Below are 25,942 nucleotides of genomic sequence, written 5' to 3'. Positions count from 1 at the left end.
ATAATGGATAACTGGCAGAGAAAATCATTTCATTCATTTAACCCCATTGTAAAAATGTTCTTTCAATTTTCAAGTTTGGAAAATTGCACAGAAAATCACTTGAGTGCTCCTGCAGATGCAATGGGTACCCGCATGTACGTGTGTAATTTTTAGTGAGAATTCTCCAACGACGGAAAGCACGCTGTTAAAATTTCTTTTTTCTTGAAGTGGTCACTGTTAGTAGCAAAAATTACAAAATGCTGTTAGAAAGGTCTCTTTGAAAAGCTCAAACCGTTCACGCTACTTTCGAAAAATGCACTTGCGCGAATTCGGAGAGTCGAATGAATCTTGATGATTCATCAATCAGGTTTTTTTTTTTATTATTTCCTGGTTGNCATACGACATGGCCGCTGAGGATTTTCTGCATCCCGAAAATCCGGTGTCTGGGCCGGTGATCGAACCCGCAGTTCATCAATCAGGTTCTCAGTAGCATCTTCAAATTCTTATACGCGTTTTTTACGTAAAGCGTGAATGGCTCTTAAAATCATTACCAGGCTTTAATCTTTTTCCTATGGTGAGTATGATTAAAGCGAAAAAGCTATACTTTTAGATAGAAAATTTCACCATAAGGTTAATTAACTGATTGTGGTGATGGCCAAATTTGTTTTGTTTACCTTCCGAAATGACCGAATAAAATGAATACATTTTGCATTATATGATGCTATATTACGTAGTATTTGAGAACTTTTGAATTTTTCATCTAATTTCTTTTCTTACGACATTATTTATCTTTTTTTTTACTCTTTTGATCCGTTCGCTTGTTTTTTTTTTCCTAGTAAAATTTACAGTCCTTTTAAACATCTACATCACGTGGACTTTAATCGCCTCACTTGATAAGATATTTCTTAAAGATTGTCTTTAACTTAGGCTAGTCAAGGATGAATATTCCAGGCTCTACCGATATTATTATTTTGGCGGGTAATTCTCATCCCGATTTAGCCCAGAAAATAGCAGGGTAAGATATTTAATATTATTAATTACAATTAATTCCAAAAATTAATTAAACTCTTTACCTTCTGTTCTATATGCAACTGTCAGCTCCAAGTAAAACTTTACAAAGTTTTATAAACATTCTATGTATTTCATAGAATACTCTCTTATCTGTATCTAGGCAAAATTAATCGCCAAGTTCTAATGACTTTCGGACAGTGGGCCGAGAAAAACTAAAAAAAAGATCACGGAAATGGACCAACTCGAAGGGTAGTAACTTGGATAAAATGTCAAACTTTCTGTAAATACAAAATCTCTATAAATTCTTTTGTCAAGCAATTTATGATAGAAATAGCGGGAGATAAAAAATAAGATTTTTTTTCTTTAAAAATATAGTTTGTTGGGGGGGTAAACCAACACCTCCTAGATGAGAAAAAGCCTTAGCACGGATCAATTTAATAATCCGACATAACGAACATAAACTGTTAAGTGGAGGAAAAATAATAAACATGTCACTACATTCGGGCTACTAAGGATGCGCAGCTGGTAAAAATACGAAAGATGTCATTACGTTTGGACTACTAAAGGATCAAATTTCTTGTTTATGATAACCTGTGTTGAGACCTTCTCTTTTCTAGGAGACATTAGTTAAGCCATTTTTTTTTGGGGGGGGGGAGGAGTTTATTAAAGCAATACATTTAAACGTAATTTTGACCTTCATTGAAACATACTACATCATTCCAAATTATCTCATAATATTTTATTAATTTTTTCAATCAACAATTTAAAACTAACCACTTTTATTTTTTAAGTATGCTCATTTAATGATAAAGAAGTAGAACTGAATACATGCTTTTATGTAACAATTCCTCTTAAAATGCAAATAAACACTTATCATTTAAATTTTATTTTGTTAATATATGTTTAAGAGGGATTTCCACCCTTCCTTCTCTGAAATGTATGGCGTATAGGATATGTTCCCATATCAGAGCTTGTACATGCAGGCTATCTGCACACCTGGAAAGTTATGGATTTCGGTATTGAACAAAATTAGGTATGATTTTAACTATTTTTTTAAAGAAAAATCATAGAAAGTCATGGGTATAGGTGGCCGAAAATTCTAATTTTTAAAATGGAAAATTTACCACCTCCCAATTTCACAATGTTCCACTGTGCCGAATATCTAAATTAGTAGCAAAATCCCCACTCATTGTCATATTCTATTAAAATATAAAATAATTTTATTATAGGTATTTCTTTAAGAATTATAGTGTTCTTTCAGAAAATGAAAGAAATAGCATCATTTCTAGAGCGAATTATCTTTTAAACTTAATTTATTTATTTATTTTTTCAATTTAAAATTCTATTTTAGGCTTTTTATATTCAAAAGTGAAAGTGCTCCGGAAAAAATCCGGATTTTTCGCTAACCGTCACCGGAAGTTTCCGGAAATCCCAGGTCCAGAAGTTTCAAGAAATCATCGATCACATTTATTTATAAGAATTCTTGTATATTTTATTTAAAAATATTAGACCTAAAATTTGTACTTGACGTTTTTTATTTCAAAATATTTTTTTCCTGGTAGAATAATAAATGTGATGAGAGATAAAAGTGAACTTATACATTATTCATTTCAATTATGTTTTATATAATTTATTTAGAATTTCATGTTTTTTGTTTAATATCCAAATGATTAGTTTGTATTTTGCAAAACGAGTAGTCTCTTGATCAGAGTTGAGTATTTGATCTGAATTAGTGACATCCTTACCTTTTCACTCCTAATTCCCACCTATCAATAGAAACACCTTTTTTGGTAAAAATTATTTATGTGCAACTTTAGAAATCAAGTCTTGTTTAAGGAAAAACTAATCTTATGACTTAAAAGTGTGTTATCCAAACAAACGTTATTAACATACACTCCCGAAGCTTTAAATTTCAGTCATATTTTTAATGTAAAATAACCTATAATTTTTTTTCCCTTCATATTTCTTACAGACGACTTGGTATTAGAGTTGGCAACTGTTCTGTTATCCATGCAGCTAACAGAGGTATGATTTGTATCCATCTTGAGAATCATGTCTTCAGATTTTAAAATATCCTTTTTATTTATTTTTGAAATATTCTCTTAATGATTATTTTATGTAGAAACCCTTGTGGATATTGGAGAATCTGTCCGTGGCCGAGATGTTTATATTCTGCAAACGGGAACTAAGTGAGTAAAACTCGTTTATTAGTGATTCAGCGTGCTATAGCGCATGAAATATGCCAAAAATCTTAAAGTGTTAATTTTAAAGAGAGAGCATGTGTCGACCAGGATATGTAATTCTTTATCTAGAAAAATGAAATAAAATAGTAAATTTATGTTTGCAGAATTAAACAAAATTTTAAAAGGGAGAAGAAAAAAAATTTCCCTCTATTTATCTCTCATAATTTTTTTCAGCAGTAAGAAAAAAAAACAAATCTGAGTATCAAAAGCTGTTTTTTCTTGCTGCAAATATCAGATCAGTTTTAATCAAAAGCTTTGATTGGAAATGTAGCTCTTTCCTTGTTTTATAATTTTTTCTTCCGTCTATCAGCGTGTTTATAGATACAATGTTTATTATTTATAAATACAAAGATGTTTATAATTTATGTTTGTTTTCGGATGTTATGATTTATAGATACAAAGGGATGTTTATAAATACAAAGATTAAAATATGTATCAAAAGTCAGCAAGTTTATCATCTTCTCAATATCACTTTTCTTTCAATTTATGAAAAATCATTTGAAGTGCAAATTAATATTTTGCTTCAAAATTTGTAATTTTTCAAAATTTAAAGTCTTAAATGATTTATGTCATCTTTATAAATGATTATGTCATGTCTCTGTAGTTTACTTTTTTTAAATGTTAACGTTAACATTTGTTATTTACATCAGTTGATCTAAAACATTGTGATATTATACATGTCGGCTAGGAGGAAAACTCCTTTTAGAAGATCTGATGATATTATTTGTTTAGTCAAATAAATAAGAAGCCTTTATCATTTTGTCTTTTCAAATTATTAAAAGATAAATACAAAATTGATTTTTATACTTTATTTGTTAACTTGTTTTCCAGTAGTTGATAGTTGTTACATTTCTATTTCATTTAATTTGAATCAATCATTTACATGAGTTCTATATTACTACAAAATAATTATTAAGACATTAATATTATTTGAAATGTAATGCTATGATTTATTTCTAATAATATTTTAATTAGGTTTATGCATATATAATTGTAATATTTATCTGATTATAAATTTGAATTTTTAAAGAATCTTTTAAAAAATCTGATCTGATTTAAACCTTATAAAATCAATTTTTCTAAACTTTTTTTTTTAAAAAAAATAATAATAAGGAGAACAAGAGCTTTGTTGGTTGATTTAATTTACTATTCACCCTTTTAGAGACGTAAATAACAACATAATGGAACTGTTGATTATGGCCTATGCTTGCAAGACTTCGTGTGCTCGAAAAATAGTTGGAGTTATACCCTACCTGCCTTACAGCAAACAGAGCAAAATGAGAAAACGTGGTTGCATTGTATCCAAGCTCTTGGCTAAAATGATGTGTAATTCAGGTAATACTCATCTCTAATTCCCTTCAATTTTTTTGCCCTTCAGTTTAATTTGTTTGCATTGCTGTTGGGGATAGAAATTGAGGAAATTTTGTCACTCATGCAAAGTACCTGTAACTGAAAGATTAGATTTGTTTGCACACATTTCCTCTGCTTTATTCCGTAATCTCTATTACATTAAAAAAAAAATTATGAGGCAAAATACTTTTAAAAACTATTTGAACTTTTTTTAACCTTTAAATTCTTATTGCTTTATGCAAATCAAGATTTTATCTTGAAGTTTTAAGAAATGAGATGGGTGTTGGCATTATTTTTATACAATATAAATATATATATTTACTATAAATGTATCATATTTTATGTTGAGGGTAAGGAAGAATATTTATATGAAATAAAATGAAAAATTACTAAGAATATAAATTCATTTTATTCATAAAATTATTTCATTGTTAACTGAAAAATAAAATTTTGTAACCATCTACACCAGAGGTCATATATATAATTTTGATATATATATATATCAGATAGTATATATATAAATTTAATTTTGCATGTGTATATATATTTATATATATATCTGTGGGTGTGTACCAAAATGCTAAACAGCTATTAATAAAAAAATTAATGAAATTTAAATTGCATTTCAGTGGTCCAACAAATATGCTACGAAAATGTAAATTCCGGAGAAGAAAAATTCTTTTATTTTAAGATATTTTTTCAAGTAATCAGTTGCACTCTTTTATTTAAAATGAAATTGAATGTAAAAGTGTTTAATTTTAAGTAACATATGTGATAAAAAAAAGAATTTAGTGCCAATAACTCTGATGTTTATTTGAAACTTACTACATGGTTCTTTCTAAGTGGGGTTTGCGGAGCACCCTGTTTGCCATTTGACTAAAAAATTCTGCCCTATGAACCTGATTACACGTCTGACATATTAAAGGAAGGAAAGGTTGCACCATTTTTTGGTAAATCCATGTGATCTTCTGATAGTTTTTCTGCATTAATAGATGGTATTTTGGCTGTGATTAATCATTTATTTTTTTTTTTTTTTACCATTTCCCTATGGTTTTATATCTCTAATACGTTATTTTGACATCTACATTTTGCACTTCATCTATCACTTCTTTGAAGCATTTGATTCGTGACAACTCCATCCTAATTTCAGGTCGTTTGATGATAAATTTTTCGGAAGTTATTTGCGATTTTCGGCCTTTTTTATATGGTTTTTCAAATTTAATATTTTAAATAGATTGTTCGTATGACATTCAAAATCCGAACTCGCATTATCACTCTTTGACGAGTTCCATTCGTGAGGATTCGATCACAATTTCACTGCGTTTGATAATGGCTTTTTTGGAAGCTATTAATCATTTTTTCAGTCATTTTACAAGGTTTTTTAAATACTGATATGTTTAGTAGGCTGTTCGAAATTCAAATTTGAGTTATCACTACAGTTTCTCGCCGTTTTATTATAGGCTTTTCGGCAGTTGTTTGTCATTTTATCGACCCCTTTCACTTGAGTTTTTGAAGTCCGATATTGTTAATAAGATGTTATTACATTTGATTTGTGGCAATTCCATCGTAATTTCCAGTCATCGGATGATATTGGGTCATTCAGGCTCCGTGTGTAGACTTTGTGTCGATTCTACAATGCTAGATATTCTTTCAGCAGCCTTTTGCACGTGTTTTTTCTATTTTCTCCGATATTTTTATAAGATTTCATACAATGTTTTAGAGTTCAGAATTAGGTTAGCACTTTTTCAGGCATTCAATTTGTGATGATTCCTTCATAATTGACGGTGTTTGGCGATAGTTTTTCGGCTGTTGCGTATCGTGCTTTCGGTCTTTTACATGTGGTTTGACAAAATCTGATATATTTAATACATTATTACGACACGAGAGTTTAGAATTTGAGTTATTGCTTTTTAAGGCATTTGATTCAAGACAAATCCATCGTTAATCCGCATTGCTTCTGGGCATTTCCACTTACTTTTTCTTATTCTGATAAGTTTTATTCAATGTTATTAAGACAAGTTAGTTTTTCGATTTAAAGTATTTTGACATGCTCAAACTAGATAAATTTTATTGTAAATCCACGTTAATGAATATTTTTTTCAGCAGCTGTTAGTTATTTCTTGACAATTTCCATGTGGGTTTTTTTATTCTGGTAATATTAATACAATGTTATGGCTAGTGAAATTCATATTTTAGTAATCACTTTTTCACATGCTTGATTTCAGCGAAAGTCCACATTAGTTTTCTATCGCTTTTTCGGTAGTTATTACAATTACTTATCATTTTCTCTTTCATTTTGTCATCATTTTTGAAATCACAATGTTTTTAATAAGTTATAATTACGACACAAAACATTTTCAAAATTCAGGAATTACTATCATTTTGAAAAATCTGTGAATTTAACTGTAGAATTATTTTATATTTAAATTAATTATCTTAAAAAAAGATCTTTAAATTCTCATTATTTGTGAGTTTTGTGATAGGTGCTCTCTTTTAAGGGGAAATTCTGTCCTTTCCAGTTTCTAGCGGCCTGCCATTTTTAAGGTCTAGAATGAACACTGAATTACATGACAGTCTAAATATTTAAACATTCAGTCCTTCATTGGTCAATCTACTAGCACGTGAACCTTAACTCAAAAAAGGTCTGCTCCCACCCTACATTAGATTAATAATAAAATATAAAATGAAAAAACTGACCTAATCTTCATTTTGCTGGCTCAATCTTCATTTGAAATCACAATTGCAAATCACAGGGTAAAAATTTACAATCTTTATATTAGTTATATTAATAAGTTATTTAAATTATTGTGATGCAATAATCTCTGTCGGTAATTCTTTTAGACTGGAAACTGGATCTTTTCTTAATGCAAAACTTTTTAGCCCTGTTTAAAAATTACGAAATTCTATGTGAATTAAAATAAGCTTACTTCAAATAATGTCTCGGAAATTTGTGCGTTTGTTTCTTATCCTCCAAGTGCCTGACAAAGTCAGACCTGGTTCATCAGACCGCTGACCCTAAGGAAATCGAGAACCAGGACCAAAGGGGGGGATGAGTAAATGTCCTCTCTGGAAAGTCCCAAACAGTCCAAGATGTGAAATTTAAAAGGAATAACTGAATAAATAAATTGAAAGAAAGAACAGGAAAGCTAGTCTCAAAATTATGAAGAAAAAAATATCTAGTATTGAGCAGACAATAAATTCTCTATCTCTTTATCCATCTATTATGCATTTTTTAGAATTGCTCATTTATTTATAAGCAAATCCAAAAAATTTTGAGTAAAAGGAGATATTTTGAAATCAAAATTTGAAGTCATATATGATTCAACACTTGCCTTACAGATAAGCAGGGGCATCATTTAATTCTCAGAATTAATTTAGTTTTCACTTAAGATTTGTTTCTCTCTTTTTCTTTTTTCTTTGCATCTCTACTACCATTTTTGACATGCTTGAATCACATAAGCCCCAAATTGTTGAATGTTTTCTTAGGTTTGTTTATCACTTACCTATGCTAATGAATGATAATTATGCAGGAAAAAAAGCTTAACAATTATTCTTCATTCAACCACATTTATTTTGCTCATTGAATTTTTTTTCTTCCTCAATAGTAATTTCTCTTAAAAGCTATAAATCTCAATATCCTGAGTAATTGTTTCTAACTAATGTATTAAAGGATTGACTCACCTTATTACAATGGATCTTCATTCAAAGGAAGTACAAGGCTTCTTTGATATTCCAGTAGACAATTTGCGAGCATCACCTTTCCTCTTGCAGTACATCCAAGAAAGCGTAAGTACTTTTAAAAATGTTTAGTTAGTTCATGCTCTTTGCTTCTCTTGCAAAAATTATCATGTAATTTCAGTTTTTTTATGGTAAAATGAAGCTTAATTTTTTCCATACAGAAATTTTATTTTATAACCATCATTGAGCAGCTGACCCGATTTTCGAGTTTACGCCTGCTAATCGACTATGTAACCTTGTAATTTTGGAAGCAATCCAGAAGACAAGGGAACTCTTGTCTCAAGTATGGGGAGAAATTTGCCTTCATGGAGGAATTTTTGGTGGAACTAATCTGCATTTACGCTATGTGGAATGAAAGACCACGAGAAACGGTTAGCCTGACGGCAAGGGGACTCTAATCCATGATCCGTCTATCACTGAGGATATTTCATAGCACTGCGGTCGGTGCAAGCCGGATGCAGATTTGATATAGACCAGTCATCACTGAGATTCGAACCCAGTTCACCTCAATGGATTCAATGTCCATTCTTCTTCCTTTTTTTTTCTTCTTTATTAACGGTTTTTTTATTACTTTATTATTTCAAAAAGCACTCAAAATTCTTTTTCATATTAGTGGGTGAATAAAAACTTTTTTTAAGACTATTCTCCCTTCTTTTTCTTCCTTTTATTACTATTTTCAAAATTGCTAGATTTTTATAAATTTGGTTAATGTTGTTATTGATTTTTAAAAAAAAATCATTATAAAGTATAAAATTAGCTTTTAGTTGATAGGGCCGTTCAAAAAGTATGTGCATCCCGAAGGGGGTAGGGGATGTGCTATTTTGTATGGTTTTGTAGGATGGGGAGGGGGGAGGTATCAAACAAAGTACATACATTATAAGCATACACCAAACTTAAATTTGACTTTTTCATACACATGTATTATACATATGTTTGTTCTTGTTTTTTTTCTCACATAGCGACCACTTCTTAGAATGAGAATCAGTTCTCAAAAAATGTTGTCTTGCAAAATCAAAAATTGCAAACACAAAAATATTGTAATTTTATTTAAAACATAATTATTTAAATTTTTATGAAAAAGGGGGATAGACTAATAAAATTTACATACTCTAAGGGTAAGACCTTATGTACGAAGGGGGGAGGGAGTTGAAATTTCTCCATTTTTGTGTACAAACTTTTTGAACGGCCCCTTATAAATATTTTTTTAATAGCAACAAATGTCTAATTTTTGTGCACTAATGTTACATATTTTTATAAATTGTCGCAAATTATCGATTTATTCTCAATTTATAAGTTGTTAATTCTTTTGAATTTAGTTTCTTTTTTTTTTAAATTGTATAATTATTTTAAATTCGTGTTCATTGTGTAGTTGCTTATATTTTTAATGTAAGTACAAATAAATTTTGTTACCCCTTAAATGCATAGTGATATAGATCTGCATTGCATGTTTAAAACCTCATATCTCTTTATCTTGCAACTTTTGCATAACACTTTTTTAACATTAATTTTATCAAAATTTTTATTGTTTCCGAATGCAACTTAAATTCTTAGACTGACAATTTCATTAGGAGTTACAATTATTTATATAACTATTAATTATGCTTGAAAGCAATATGTTTATATAAAAATTTTATATTATTATACAAAGTAAATTTGTAGAACTCAAGAAGTGATTGTTATTTATGCAATCAATATGTTTTTATAAAAATTTTAAAAAAAGAAATTCTTGTGTATTTTTTATTGACATACATATTTTCCCATTGACTGCACCCATGCATTTAAATATTAAATATATAGAGAACATAATCAGTAATTGCATTTTTGCTTTTTATTTTCCATATTTGAAAGAAATTCTGTATTTCTTTCCCCAGATACCTGATTACAGAAATGCAGTGATTGTTGCAAGAAATCCAGGCTCTGCTAAAAAGGCTACTTCTTATGCTGAAAGACTTAGATTAGGTACTAAACTAGATTATTACTTTATTTTTGAACAAATATTTTGCAATTTTTATATACATTTTGCTATGTTTTTTATTTAATTAATCGGTAAAACATATTTAAGGTATTCCTAATATTTTGCTTTATTCCACACTAAATGAGAAAGAGCAAATAGATAAGGAAATATACCAAATGTCTCATTCAAACTTAATTTATTCAGCTTACTGTGATATTTATTGCTAAATATTTCTTAGTTTTTTTTAATGAAGAATTTGATTTCATTAAAGTTAAATATTTTTAATTTAATCTTTTTTCAATGACATTTTATAGTAAGTCCTTGCAGTTTTACTGACAGATGCATAATCCATACATTTGCGAAATTTTCTCTAGTGTTAATCGTCATATTTTTACCCTCTTATAGCTAAATGTTTAAAGAAAAAAAAACTTAAATACCGTTTGAAATCATTAAAAAATATATATTAAAATGTTATCAGTAATATCAGAGATGCCAACTGCTCCAGACACGTCGAAATAATTCAAAAAATGGTAAATAACCATAAACTAAAATTTGAAGATATTTGGCTAATTTTGTTTACTTTTTAAAAGGTTTAACATATAAAATAATAAAGTGGTGATTTAAACCTTTGAATTATTAAGTAATAAATCGAATTTATTAAACTAAGAATCACATCATAAAACTACCACTCGAAAATATTTATCCGTTGTTTAGGGCATGATCAAGGCATGTGTAATGCGTTCCCCCTTTGTAAATCAAAGACCCCACACCTTTCTCTCTACTCAACTTCCAAGATGACTGAATTTTCCTCATTCTGCCTCAATTATTTTATTTCAAAATGATGGAAAAACCCAGCAGAATCCAGGTTTTTCAAATGCCAGATAAAAGTTTCTGTACTGTAACAGTAAAGTTAATATATTGTCAGACATGTTAAGCAAATGTATGAATATATGCTATTATAAAATAATATAATGAACAATAATTACTTTTAATTGGAAATTATAGCTATATCAGAAAGAGATAAACAAAATTTGTTTCTCTTTATATCTTTTATTTTAGATGAGAACTCAAAACTTCTCAAGAAAATTTTAAATAGAGTCAATGAATGTCAATTTTGTTTTAGTTTTCATTGTGTTAAATTATATATATATATTTTTTAAAGTTTTGGTAGATTTTTTGTAAATTTCAAAGTGTTACAACTGCTAAGTTTAACTAGAAGAATGGATACTTTTTGCATTGAATTGTTCTAAAGAAAAAATTTTTTAGAAATGCATCATTTTAATGCACTAAAATTAGAAAGAATTTGCTTTAATTTAACTTTTAACATTGGCATTAATAACTCTAAAAATGATTAATGTTCATTTTTTTAACTATTGGAACTCTACTACTTTTGTTAGCTTATAGTTGTCTATACCATACCTGCCAACTTTTCCGGATTTTCCGGAAAATTTTATTTTCATATTTAAAGTGGTATCAATACTCAGGTTATTCCAATTAACTTTTTGAATTATAATGATAATTATAAATGAGTTTGACCACCACTACATGTAAATAATTACAATAAATATATCAAAGCATAATAATCCTTGCGCAAGCGAATTTCAACGGGATCAATTGTTTTCCGATTGTTTTTCATTTATTGTTTTACAACCACTCTGAAAATCCATTCTCGGAAAGTGTGAAAGTTGGCAGGTATGCTATAAAAGTACATATGGGATATAAAAGGATATTTTTTCTCGGATATTTTTTTTTCTAGTTTTCTGAAAATACATGAGAAAAGTTATATTTAATATTTGACATTACGCACAACATACAGTATGCTGTTTAAAATTAAAAATAGTGCAATTTTTGATGCAGAGATGGTTTTCCATTGTTTCACCCTTTTAAAAATTCCAGGTATTGCAGTTATTCATGGTGAGCAGAAGGAATCTGAGTCAGACATGGTGGATGGAAGATACTCTCCGCCTCCTATAGTAGCTGTCTCCAGGACAATGGATGTTGGATTGGATATTATGCCAGGTCTTTTATTCATGCACACTATGTTGATACTTATGAATATTTATGCGGTGTACAGTTCCGTACCTGGACTTTAGTCTGGTTTACATAAATCAGAAACGTCTATTTTCCAAACACTTTTTAAAAATCAAAATTAACAAATCTCTTTTCATTTTTCAAAAAAGAAAAAGAAATCTTACAATCTAGTAAAAATATTCTTATTTTTTTATTATTATTTATTTATTTATTCTTGCTGCTTTTCTCTTTTCTGATAGCTAAACTAAACACATTCTGTGTCAAGAAACACACAAAAATAGTCGTTGAAAAGACCATAAACTGGAAATTTCTATTTTCCAAACACTTTTTAAAAATATTTCCTTTCATTTTTCAAAAAAAGAAAGGAAGAAACATTTACACTTGCAATCTATTAAAAAAAGTAAATACACAAGTGGGCGACCTTTGTGCTAAAATACAAACTAAGGTAAACAACATTAAAGAGCACAAAAATATTATTATAATATTATATGCATTTTCTGTTGCACTGATGAAGGTTGCCCTTTGAGCATCCGAAACAGCTGTCTGCATTTATAAAAAAAGTATTTTTTTTTTATTATTATTATTTATTTCTTTTTGCTCTTTTTCTGATAACTAAACTAAATGTATATTCTGATTCACAAAAATAGAGTTGATGAAAAGACAAATGCAGTTAAAGAATAACAAACTTTGGCGAGAAATATAAAACATGAATATTAATTAATTACAATTCTGTTCCTTGTTTTACATTTTTTTTTTTGTTATTAAATTAGATTAATATACTTTTGAAAATTTAAGTTTGTTTTTTTTTGTTATTTTTATCTGATTATCTGTCAGGCTAATTCTTCATACCAAATGGAAAAGAGAAAGTCTTTATTCGTGAAAGGGAAAGTTCAAACAATCATTTAATAATTTTTTTTTATTTGTTAAAGATATTTTGTCATAGAAAACATTTTTTACTTAACAAAAAGTCATTCAAAAATGTTGCATTGAATCATTGTTAATTATCAATCAATTTTTCATTGATGTTGTTTATCTTAAAAACCTATTATCAAGCAAACACTACTTTTAAAACTATTTATTGCTGAAATTCTGATGAATTTGGATGTGGGACTTTTCATTGTACATCATAATGCCAGTAAGGTTTATAAGACCTATCGAAAAGAGCTTCATCAATTTTATTGACACTCTATCCACACATAAAATTAAAAATTGTCCTTGATTTTTTATTTATTATTTTGCATTTCTATTTAGAATTTTTTTTTTATCTTTTGTGTATGAGGGGCATAAAATGAGTTCATATTGTAGATGGGTTTGTATCAATACATTTCATATTTTGCACTTAGTACTTAAAAGTATCTAGTACTTTAAATAAATACATCACATAATTAATGAGCACATATAGTATCAATAATATTTTTAAAAAAATATTAAATTTAGTAAAACTCTGGAACAGTGTTCTTAGTGACTTCTGAACAATTCGGCTAATCCGCAGAATAAAGCATAAGCCAAATGAAAATTATGTTAGCAAAATAAATTTGTCCTCCTCTTTTACTGATCTGTGTACAATTACCAGATATATAAACTACAAAAACAATTGTGCTTTAAAAATTTTGGAATGTCGAAAAAGGAAAAATATATTAAACTCTAAGACAACACAAATGCTGGACTTGAGTTAACTCTACATTGTAGAGTAGCAACTTAGTGGCTCAATGAATTTTAAAAAAAATATTTTTGTAAAAAATCAATTTACAAGCAATAATCAACCTTTTAAAGTACTTAATTTTTTTAAAAGTATTTTTCTGACTTTTGAAGACACGCACAATCAAATACTTTGAAATTGTATGACTCTCTTACTGGAATGTTTATTCAAGGAGATATATCATTTGCATTTAAGATCTAAATTTAGTTTCCATTAAGTTCTAAACACTGAACCTCCTCTAATAGTGTTGGGGCATGACAGCAGCAAAGTGCACCATTTTGCATACAGTTGCTGTAAAACAATTTATTTTAAGAAAATCAACAGTACTTTCCAAATTCTTTCAGAATAAACAGAAAAAATTCTTTTTCCACTCTTGCAATTTATAGAATATAGTGGTACATCTCATTTCCAAGTGTGCCGTTTTTTTTTGAAAACTGATTTATGAAAGCATGTGAAAAAAAAATTATTTTAAAATTTAACATCCAGATGGCAGCATCAAAAATGTTTGAATTATTTACTAATTTTAAAAGAATCCAGTAATAAGTTATATTCAGTCTGTTACAAGTATTAAGCTTCGAATTTCAGTTATGGACATAGTTCAAAGTACTTTTCAAGCCTTTTTCAGACTTAACACAGAGATGCCAACTGCTCCGGACAAGCCTAAATAATTAGTAAAACGGTAGATAACTACAAAATAAATTTTGCAAATATTTGACAATTTCTGCTTGCTTTTTAAAAGGTATACCACGACGTAAGTAATATAAAGTGGTGAAACATATAAGCCTACGAATTGTTTAGAAATAGTGGTGGATAAAAATCTACTAAATTGAATTTATTAAACCAAGAATCACAATTGATAAACTACCAATTTAAAATATATATTTGCTGTCCGGAGCAAGTTAGCATCTCTGTTAACAGGACTCATTTCTTGAATCATTTGATCAAGAAAGATGATATTGATACAAATGGAATTGATTTTTAATGCAGTGAATAAAAATTTCAATAAATGGGTCGTTTTAAGTTGTAGTGAAACTCTAAAAATTGTAGGCAAGCAAATCATCTAAAATTGTAAAATATCAAATTTAATTATAAAACAATTAGGAAATAGGTGTACATTTATGTTTGTTAAAATGATATGTAACTCATTGCTTTTGTTTGTTTTTGTAATATATTAGTCATTTGGTGATTGAATTTAATAAATTTTATATAATTATTTTTACATATTGTATTTATTTTTGTTTCAGTTTTGGCAGCCAAGGAGAAACCCCCAATTAATGTAGTTGGTGATGTAGGTGGAAGAATTGCTATTATGGTGGTATGTAAACATTTTTAAGTCTCTATTTGGAACTGAGATGGCTTAGAGGTTAATGTTGCCATTGTGAAATAACTGGGTGCTATCTTCAGTAATGACTAAGATTCCACACAGCTTCTGATTAATTAATATCAGCTTGGCTGAGTAGTAAAAGCAGATGGTTCTCAATGTTGACCACTTTACACCATTATGTTGTTGATCAAGAAAATTAAAGAGCATTAACCTCTGCCTCCTCTTGGCCAATAGCTAAACTGTTGCAGGACTGTTTTTTTTTTATTATTATTATTACTAAATTATAAATTTTTGTCCAAATAACTTTATAATTTTGCTTTCAAAATAAAGATGCAAATCTTCCATTTTGTGCAGTTTCTTCTATACAAAATGCCAACCCTGATGATTAAATTGTTTTCAATAGGTTCAATATTATTGTGTTCTAAGCAAAAGTTCATATTATAATAGGCTATCATTATTGTTTTCTAAGATAATGTAATGGCAAAGCTATTTTTGTTTGTGTTAAGCAAAAATTGGCCCTAAGCATTTACATCTTAACAAGATTTTTTTCAAGTTATTTATTGCGTAAAAATGGTGTAAATAACATCTTCTGAAATTATTTTGAAGTAAGTCACAACTTATGAATGAATCACTCTCAGTGAGTGATAGGGGGAGATGGAACACAAAAAAATTAATTAAAAAATTAAAAACTCATTTTTCATGAACAGCCCTTATTGCTAAGTTAACTTTTATCTTAGTGAGATTAAAAATCAAAACTCTTAGTGAATTTCTACCAATCTTTCTAAAAATAAAATTTTAGAGAGAAAATTCTTTATAAAAGAGAAACTAACTTACTGGACATACTTGGGTTATTTTTGTACTTACTATATTAAAAGATCAAGTGGCTGGGTGGCGCAGTTGGTTTGTCGTCGGCCTTCTGAGCCCAAGTCTGCGGGTTCGATCCTCGGCCCAGACACCGGATTTTCGGGATGCAGAAAATCCTCAGCGGCCATGTAGTATGATTATGCGGCATGTAAAAGATCCCTGGAGTGCCTTATTGGCTCTTGGCATTTCCGGCAAAATTAAATTCCTAGTGCACTTTAGCATCCAAATAGAGTCTCGGTGCTGCCATCTAGTGTGGCAGAAACTAGACGTCCAAATTAACATGACCAACGGTATCTCACCCATTGTGGTGGTCCTGAAAGAGTGGATACCACCTCTGGAGAACGCACTAGGTCTGCTCATTGGCAAGACCGATTGTGCAGCTCATTGGGGAAGAAAAAAAATATTAAAAGATCTCTTCTTCATCAGATTTTTTTTTCTTCAAAAATTTGCTTAAAAAGTTGTATGAATTGATTGGATTAAAGACATTATTATTTTTCTTACCCAATACTATTTTTATTTGAGTTGTTTACTGATTCATCAAACTGTGTGCAGGATGATATGATTGATGATGTTGAATCCTTTGTTATGGCTGCAGAAGTTCTGAAAGAGAGGGGAGCTTACAAGATCTATGTCTTGGCCACTCATGGACTTCTTTCTTCAGATGCACCTAGGCTACTCGAAGACTCACCCATAGATGAGGTATGTTTGTTTTTTATCGGGAAACTCCCATATTTTGATCAGTGAGATCAGTACCAAATACCTGTGTGTTTTTCTATTTTTATCAAAAATTTTTTAATTTCCTACATTTAAGTCAAAGAGTTCAATACGAGGCTATTTTATTCAGGCTGGTCACTTTCTCTCTGGAAAAAGGGAATACTTGGAATTATCAGGGAATTTGAAAATACCAATAGTATCCTCTGAGAAAATCACATACAACTCTAGTTTGCTTATGCCCATTATTAGACATTAAAACTGGTTTATACTATCTCTGGGGATACTGGATTAGAGATCGATCATTCTCTGGTTCAGGTCAAAATTACGATCTGTGGATGTATGAATGGGTCCTCCCTATAAATGGGCGTGGCAGAAGTCTAACTCTTGGTCATAGAGGGTGCCACTGGAAAACAAGAACAATCTCTCCCCCAGTACCTTAATGGCCTATGACAGGGAGGGCGAACCAATGGCACGCGTGCCATTCATGGCACGCGACACAATATTTTGGGCACACCACCGCTCACAAAGTTTACTATGAAGCATATTAAGAATTAAATTGAAGTTCACAAAAAACAAATAAAAAAAACAATTATTAACGAAAGAATTAACAATTAATAACCATAAAAAAACAAGCTAACTGTAAATGACTAGCAAAAAAAATTTATAGTCCTGCTTAAGCTAACATCTTACAACCTAATATAAGTTATTTGTCATCTAATCTGCAATAACAGAAGTCAAACTGATGTCACTTTAAGTTGAATTACGCGTATAACATTGCAAGATATATTTTATTTTCATACTAAATAAAGAGTTTTGAGTTGACACTGTTTTGTATTATTTTCCCAATAATCACGAAGTCAAAATTATTTGACGACACGTCTATGACCTCATTAAACAATTTTTTAGAAAAATGGCACGTTGGTGCATTAAGGTTCGCCACCCCTGGCCTATGACAACAACAATACTTAATTTAGATAATCATTTTTTAATGAATGGTACTAGAATCATTTATTTTTCATGTCATCAGTACTATTTTAATAAATAATTCTAATTAATAATTTTGCTATTTCCAACTATTAAATGAACCTTCTTTTTTTTTTCAAAAATTTTAATATTAAGTTTAAGACAATAAACAAACAGTTTTAAAATCACCTTTTTAATTAAATATGCTTATGATTCTTACATATTTAGTTTGGATGGAAATATTTTGCCTACTTCTTTAATTCGGTTTATTGTCGTAAGAATTTTAACTGTGAAAGAAACATAACTATTAAGATATAAGAATTAAACAGTTTTATTTCTGAAATTGCTTTCGGCATTAATTCATATTAATATGTATGTGGATTTAAATGATTTTACAATTAGAAACCAACTAATGTAAATCATTAAAATTTTAAAAAATTTTAATTTGACTCTGGAAATCTCAAGGAGTTTTGTTTTATGTGGGGAGTGGCCACTCTGCTGTATTAGTGACTATCCAGTAGGTGTTATAAATCTCTGTAGTAATTTTTATTAATATTGAGTTCTCTCAGATATCTCTTTAAACAAAAAAAGAAAGCCATATTATCTTCCAGAGTCATAATGTTCATTTGCCTAAATCTCATTGTGCCTTTTTTAAAAAATGTTTTTTTTTTTTTTTTTGAAATCTTAATAGTTAGAGCTCTGATGGCTCAGGGGATAGGGCGTTCGTCTTCCAATGAGGTGAACCGGGGTTCGATCCCGGTGATGGCCGGTCTATGCAAATCCCCTTATCCGGCCTGCACCGAACACAGTGCTTACGTGAAATATCCTCAGTGGTAGGCGGGTCGCGGGTTAGAGTCCTCTTGCCGTCGGGCTAACCGTGGGTGATTCTCGTGGTTTTCGTCTCCATGTAACACAAATGTGGGCTAGTTACATCAAAAAATCCTCCACAATGGCAAATTTCTCACAATACTTGATCCAGGAGTTCTCTTGTCTTCTGGATTGGATTGGGTTCAAAATGACAAGGCTACAAAGTTTAGCATTAGTAGTCGTAAACCCCAAAATTGGGTCAGCTGTTCGGCAGTTATAAAATAAAAAACTCAATAGTTGGGCCGGAATAGCCTGGTTGGTAGGGCACTGGGCTCATGCCCAAGAGTTTGTGGGTTCGAACTAAGGACGGCCGATGACTCACTGTGTAGTAAATGGTAACTGATGCACGTTAAATCCTTTGAGTCGCAAAGTCCTCCATGTTCCCATAACAAATCAATACCTCTGGGGGTACTGATCCAGGAGTTTCCTTCTCTTCTGGATTAGTTCAAAATGACAAAGCTATGGAGTTAAACCTTACTAGCCATAAACCCAAAATTGGGTCGGCTGTTCAACGACGGTTATTAAATATAAAATAAAAACTCAATAGTTATTATCACAAGTCCTATAAAGTAGTAATAGTTGAATTAAATTGACTGTTCAGTATTCTGAACACAAAGAAGTGTAATTTACCTAGCCACTCTGACCCGAGGACTTGTCCCTTAATGATCATGCTTCTTATTTAGAAACGCAAGTTTGAAATTCCTCATCTTGTTTGGGTTGAACATTGAAGAAACACATTTTGTGTGTCCATTTTCTTTAACATGCTTTTCAAGCTGTGCTAAGAATTAAAAGCTCACCAATCCACAAGATTATTTTTCTATGTGTAAGTTTCACTGTAGGTTGTGGTCGATAGTAATTTATCACCTTGGTCATATCTTAACTGAAATAACGAACTTAGTACAATAGTTACTGGTGGAATAACAAACTAGCTCATATAAACATGAATAAATATTTTTTCATACTTCCTTGTATTCAAATAGGGCAATTTATTATTCAAACATTTTAAACCTATGTGAAAATTGAGTTCTCCAACAAAGTTTCTCTTCTTAAAGTTGCTAAGTAATGACTACATTTCAAAAATAGTTGTAGTTAACTACATTTGTAATAAAGTAATCCTAGTTCACTATATAAAAAGGTTTTTCCGATTACTGAACGGAACATTTTTATTTGACTTAAAATCTTAACATAATAAGTTCTTTTATATATTTACTTGTTTATCTTTTTAGGTGGTGGTTACAAACACTGTACCCCACGAGGTACAGAAAATGCAGTGCCACAAAATCAAGACGGTCGACATTAGCGTTTTGTTGTCTGAAGCTATTCGTCGCATCCACAACAAAGAATCCATGTCCTACTTGTTTAGAAATGTCACACTTGAAGATTAGGCCTTATTCCCTTTTTAAATGTTGCTTAATTTTTTTTTTTAATTTTGTAAAGATATAATTAAACTTAAAGTAAAAGCTCCACTATGCCGAACATGGAGGGATTATCAATTTCCAGATATTTGAGAATTTAAAATCTGAATTCTATACATTACTTTATTTTCAGTAAAAAATGCTAGTTACAAAAGTTTCAACCCTTATAAAAATAAGTCTTATATAATGGTGCTTGAAACTTGTCTAAATTGAAATATAAAGAATAAACATAGGCTTAGCTCAGAAAAAGGGACGTGTCTGTTTATGTTTAATGAACTGTCAACCCGCGCAGTATCCTTAATGGCTTTTTAAATAATATAGATATGGTTTCAAAAGTTTAGAATGTCATGCAGAAAAAGTTGAATCTACCAAAGTAGTCAAAAAATATTTTCGATATTTTGGGTACTGTGTCCTCGTAAGTGAGCGTTCAAGAAATTACATGTCTTTCTTTTTTTTTACGAACTTTTGGTTACTTGACTTTTCTGTTCAGTCAAAATTCGGATAGTCGAGCTTTTACTCAGCCTTTGGAAGTCAACTTTGAGTCTTTGTGAAATTTCATTTTTCCTTTTTTTTTTGGTGGTAATTAGACCAGTATTGATAATGTTGGATAGCTATGTTTCAGTTTATAGTTTATAATTGTTGAAGATATTTTAGAATGTTTTTTTTTTTTTTTCTTTGGAGAAATTTTTTTTTTCCTCTGTAGAGAAAAACACAAATTATTTAAATGTAATAAGAAACTTAAAGCATTTTTACTGATGCTTAACTGTTATAAAGAAACTAGAATAATTAACTTAAAACAATTTTACCGATGATTAGCAGTTTTAAAATGTGCTATTAATTTTTTCATCTGATTTATTGTGATTTTTCTATGCATTTACGTATTTCTTATCGTTGAATTTGTATATTAGCTCTATTCCAAATAATACTTTTTTTATTGTAAAAGATTTATAAGAATTTATATTCCAGAAATAAAAACTTTTTTTCGTTTGAAAAAGATGTTTTGAGATAATGTAACTTTTAATTGAAAACTTTTTTAATATGCTTGTATAAAATCATTTTGGATAATTACTTGAATCTAAATATAATTAATGTTACTTATTAATACAATTTTAACCATTGCTGTAAATAATAAGATTTATATATCAATAGTTATTTCATAGTAATCTGTTTTTCTTAATCTAATTTGTATGTACATACCTGCCAATTGCGCCAACTTGTCTCTATTATGTCCTGTAAAATCAAAAAGGAGGCAGACCTTTTAAAAATTAGATGATCGATTAAAATGTTTCTTAATATTTTCAAAAATAAATGATAAAACTACCTGTAATTTTTCTATTAGAGAGGGCGGTTCTCCGCTTACCCACGAAATTCTTTTTTATGATTTTTATCCGATTTCAGCTATAATAATAATAAACAAAAATTTGTTGTGGGAGGATATAACATAAACAAAATCCGGAGTTTTGTAACTACGGCAGCATTTCACTACAATGTAAAATAATTGTGTACATTTCTTCTTGGCTAGCGTAAAAATATTACTCCTGTCAAAAAAAAAAAATTACGCATTCAAAATTCGTGGATCATAATAGAATTATACGAAAAAAGAAATCGAGATTTTAAAAACGTTGTGGAAATTCTTACCAACAACTGTTGAAAATGTGATTATCACAACCACGGAGACAATAACATCGTCAAAAATAGAGTACATCAAAAAGTGATTTTTCAAATGTACTCTTCAAAATTTTCCGTACAAAACAATATTGCATTGAAAAATCAAGATTTTATAAACCAAGTTTGTTTACGGGTGAATTGTCATATTAGAGTTGTAATAAAGAGATTCTTAAAATGCGCGATTCAAAGTTCAGCAAGACGAAATATTATTGTAGTAAAACATTAAGATTTTAAAAAACATGTGATGACTACTGAAAAAACGATTCACAAAATCCTGCAGACCAATCGAGTGGGTTGAGAATTAATTACTCAAATGTGTGATTCAGAATTCATTGTATGTTATAATGGAGTATTAAAAATTCAAGATATTAACAACCATGTGGTTATCTGTAGCAATAGCTGCCAAAATAGTGGTCGGCAAATCACATAGATTTATGGTGGAATCTTCCCTAATTGAGCGTGTCAAAATAAAATAAAAAGTGATTACTCAAATGTTACAATTTGAAATTAGCGGTATACTATGAAGTCGTATTAAATTATTGAGACTTAATAAACTATGTGGACATAAGTAGAAATCAACTGTCATAAAAAAATGAGTAAAATGTATAAATTATCAAAAAATTGATGAAAATCTATGTGGTTCATACCATGCATTATGTTGAGTTTATCAATACGTTAAAGTAGTATTTCAGAAATTGGAAAAATAATGTTAAGCATTTTTTTGGCAGGAATGTACACTTTGTATATGATTTTTATTACCTTGTTAGTTCTTTTATTAGTACAATTAAATTCAAATTTAACTAATATTTTCTATTTTAATTTGTATTAATTTAATCTTTCTTTTTTGTCTTGCAATGAATTAACCTTAACCCTAGTTTTAGAGACCGGGTGTTTCTCCAGATATAGGCTAACCAGATTGAATGAAAACTGCATGTCTCTGTCTGGACTTTCCTACTTACATTTAACTCTCTTTTTTAATTTAGTTTTTTTTTCAATATTAACAAATATTTCTCTGGCATTTTCATTTATTCTTCAAGTTGTTTCAATTTCTAGACTATGAAAAACTAATGCATAGCTGCTAACCCACTAGATTTTTCAAAGAGAACATTTTTGACACCTACTTGTTTTTTCTTTTTTTATATATATACTTAAAATAAAGAAAGGTCCTTAATTTTCCTTCAACATATTTCTTGCTTAAAAGTTTATAAAAATAATGCTATTACTAAATACAGTGAATCGGCCTCTGGTAGAAATTGAAATTTAAAAATAAAGCTGTCAATATAGAAAGAAATTAGGTCTGTAGGACCCATATCAAAATTCTGAACTATGTGAATGGACATTTCATTAAGTTCGAAGCTTTAAAAATGATCTTTTTACAAAAAGAATATTCCATTTTGATTACATTTTTGCAACTCAGATGTTAATTCACATACTCATGAAAATTTTCCTCTTTTGTGTTAATTATTGACATTTAACTAGGCCATAAAAGATTTTTTTTTTAAATTATGAATTATCTTTTCTGGAAACAAACCATAAAATTTGTTTTAATATTTAGTTATTTAAATGTTCACATAGTATAAATGAGTTTTCGTAAGAATATATTTATTTTTAAAAAAATTGACGTTTTCGACAAAAATAATTTTTACTAACTTCAATAAAAAGTAAATCTGCATTAAACTTTAATATCTTTTATCATTCAAAATTAACACAATAGGCATAAAAATTTTTAGATCCAGAGTCTATGATTATCTAAAATTGTGGGAAATAGTTGCTTTTTATCAGAGTTTCTATACAATTTTGATTGTGTTGAAAAATGTGCTGAATTCTTTTCATTTTGTGTTAGCAGCTATGCTGTTGTGAATCTTTATTTTACAATATATATATTTTTTTAACTTTATCCTTTTTATTAAATTACTTTTTATGTTTTTGGAAATCAAAATACCAGGGATACCAACTGTTTTAGATTTTTCATATAATGTCTATGGATTTTATTTCCACATTTTTACAAGTTCAAATTTTGAAAACTTCATGAAATCTAAATATTTTAACAATTTTATTATTGCATAAAATTTTTCTAATTGACTTTAGAATAAGCAAAAAAAAATTTTTTTTTTCAATCAATATCTTAACAAAAATTTTTATGCATTGAACTAAATGCTTTAGTATCCAAAACTAAATGTAATTTGTTAGTTAAATAATTGGACATTTTTATTTTTCACACTTTACTTCTGAATTATGTTTATTACTACAGAAAAGCATTAGCACATGTTGGTTTCCCTGTATATACATGATAAATGTCGCCATATCGTACTTATATCTGTAGTTTATAAAGAGTTACTTATATGTTTAATATTTGGAGCTGTATAAAAAAATTTTATTTTCAAATTAAAGAAACAAAATTAGATTCTCAAAAAAGAGTTCTTTATTTGATATTTAACACATACGTATGAAATTAAGACATTTTTCATCAATATTGGCATTTTTTTTAGTGAGTCACCACTACTACTACCTAGAGATGTAATGTCATCAAATTAAAGTTCTGTAAATGGTATGAATTCAGCAGGCCTTAAAATTACATTAACGCCATTTAAAGCGACATGTTCACCAATTTGTATTCACACAATTTAAAACTTCACATCACGATTCATATTCATGCAATTTAAAATCACACATCGAGATTTAGGAGATTTTAATCTACACATCACGACTAGATTAATATTTGCAGGATTTAAAAATCTAATATTGGGATTCATATTTACAAGATTCAAAAATCCCGCTTTTCACATTGTGCAGACTTTTATCAAAATGTTGATAATATTCTTATGGATATATGCTTCCAACAAATTCTTATATCATCCTCAAATTTTAGGTACTTTATCAATTACTTAAAAAAACTTTGGTATGTAACGTTTTTGGATTTCCATTTTGAGGTACTTTTTTTTTAAACCTGCAATAAGGATAGATTTCAAAAGGTTCTCAAAATATTTGGGTGATGGCTTCCTCATTCGACGTAAATCATATTCCTCTAAACTATTTTTTCGTGTTTGACCAGTACACCAGACTAAAACACTGTGGATGTTGCAGCATTAAAAAAATTTATATGCACTCTTATGGATTTTCCTACTAGAGCAAACGTGCCACTTGTCTTGCTGAAATTTTTCTTACCTACCTCCAACTTGTTCAAATTACTGTACCTTCTCAGTTTAAATGCATTAAATAGACCAAAAATTGTCAATGGAATATGAAAAAATTTGTGATTCATCCACTGGAACATGTAATTCTCCATAGCAAAAACAATTAATGGTATCAGCAAATTTGATTAGGCAAAATTAAACTTCAAAAAAGAAAAAGTAATTATAAGAAACGGAATGTTTAATAAATTTAAAAAAATTATGGTGGTTTCAGGAGAGATTTGTATTCTTTGAAATAAAGAGCTGCTTTTAAGTTTTTTTTTTTAAAAAAAAGGGGAGCTCTGAATGTCCCAGTTTCTAAGGATTCATATAGTTTACTTGTATAGCAGAATCGCTGTTTGTGATATGCTTGTGGCCTCAACTATTTCATACATTTTAATTTGTCAGTCACACACAATACTGCCGTAGATCATTAAGGAGAAGATAACTTCCATGACCATATATAAACTCATTTACTCTACTGTAAATGGAAGCACGTGTGTCATGATCATCATCCAACTTGACTTTGATCTCGCATTGCACAAATTTTTTATTAAAACGCTGATAATATTCTATAAAAATATGCTTCCTTTCTTTTTTATCTTACTCAAATTTGATCTATGGTGGCTTAGGGTATAGAGCATTCGCCTCCCAATGTGGTAGCTGGTTGATAAAAAATTTTGCACCCAGCTCGCACCAATCACATTGTTGACATAAAATATCCTCTATGGTAGACAGATTTTTATGGGTAGAATTCAAGTGCTGTCTGGCTTACCAATAAAAGTTTTTGTGGTTTTCCTCCTCCGTGTAATGGAAATATGGGTTGGTTATATCAAATTGTCCCAATGCTTAATCTACGAGTTCCTTTGTCTTTTGGATTTGGTTCAAAATTACAAGCCTATTGAGTTGAACTTTGATGGTTGAAAACTCAAAATTGGGTTGGCTGTTTGAC

General features: G+C 29.3%; 1 protein-coding gene across 1 annotated transcript; it reads left to right on the top strand.

The window, feature by feature from the left end:
- Positions 1-591: 591 nt before the first annotated feature.
- LOC107457520 (phosphoribosyl pyrophosphate synthase-associated protein 2) lies at positions 592-21,839 on the top strand. The gene is made up of 10 exons (XM_043042589.1): positions 592-994; positions 2,963-3,015; positions 3,113-3,179; positions 4,396-4,568; positions 8,254-8,369; positions 10,193-10,280; positions 12,172-12,294; positions 15,250-15,320; positions 16,746-16,892; positions 19,964-21,839. Exons 1-10 carry the CDS (start codon positions 918-920, stop codon positions 20,120-20,122), a joined length of 1,074 nt encoding a protein of 357 aa, XP_042898523.1. The 5' UTR covers positions 592-917; the 3' UTR covers positions 20,123-21,839.
- The last annotated feature ends 4,103 nt before the right edge of the window (positions 21,840-25,942 follow it).

This window comes from Parasteatoda tepidariorum, chromosome 9 (genome assembly GCF_043381705.1).
Source record: "Parasteatoda tepidariorum isolate YZ-2023 chromosome 9, CAS_Ptep_4.0, whole genome shotgun sequence".
In the NCBI taxonomy this organism is placed as follows: Eukaryota; Metazoa; Arthropoda; class Arachnida; order Araneae; family Theridiidae; genus Parasteatoda; species Parasteatoda tepidariorum.
The sequence above is the reverse complement of the archived record's forward strand: the minus strand, read 5'-3'. Positions and strand labels throughout refer to the sequence as shown.

Excerpts from the sequence above, each read along its gene's own strand:
- LOC107457520 (XM_043042589.1), top strand. The coding sequence starts at position 918 with ATGAATATTCCAGGCTCTACCGATATTATTATTTTGGCGGGTAATTCT. Across the intron at positions 995-2,962 it reads TTAGCCCAGAAAATAGCAGG|ACGACTTGGTATTAGAGTTG; the intron begins GTAAGATATTTA and ends TATTTCTTACAG. Across the intron at positions 4,569-8,253 it reads TAAAATGATGTGTAATTCAG|GATTGACTCACCTTATTACA; the intron begins GTAATACTCATC and ends AATGTATTAAAG.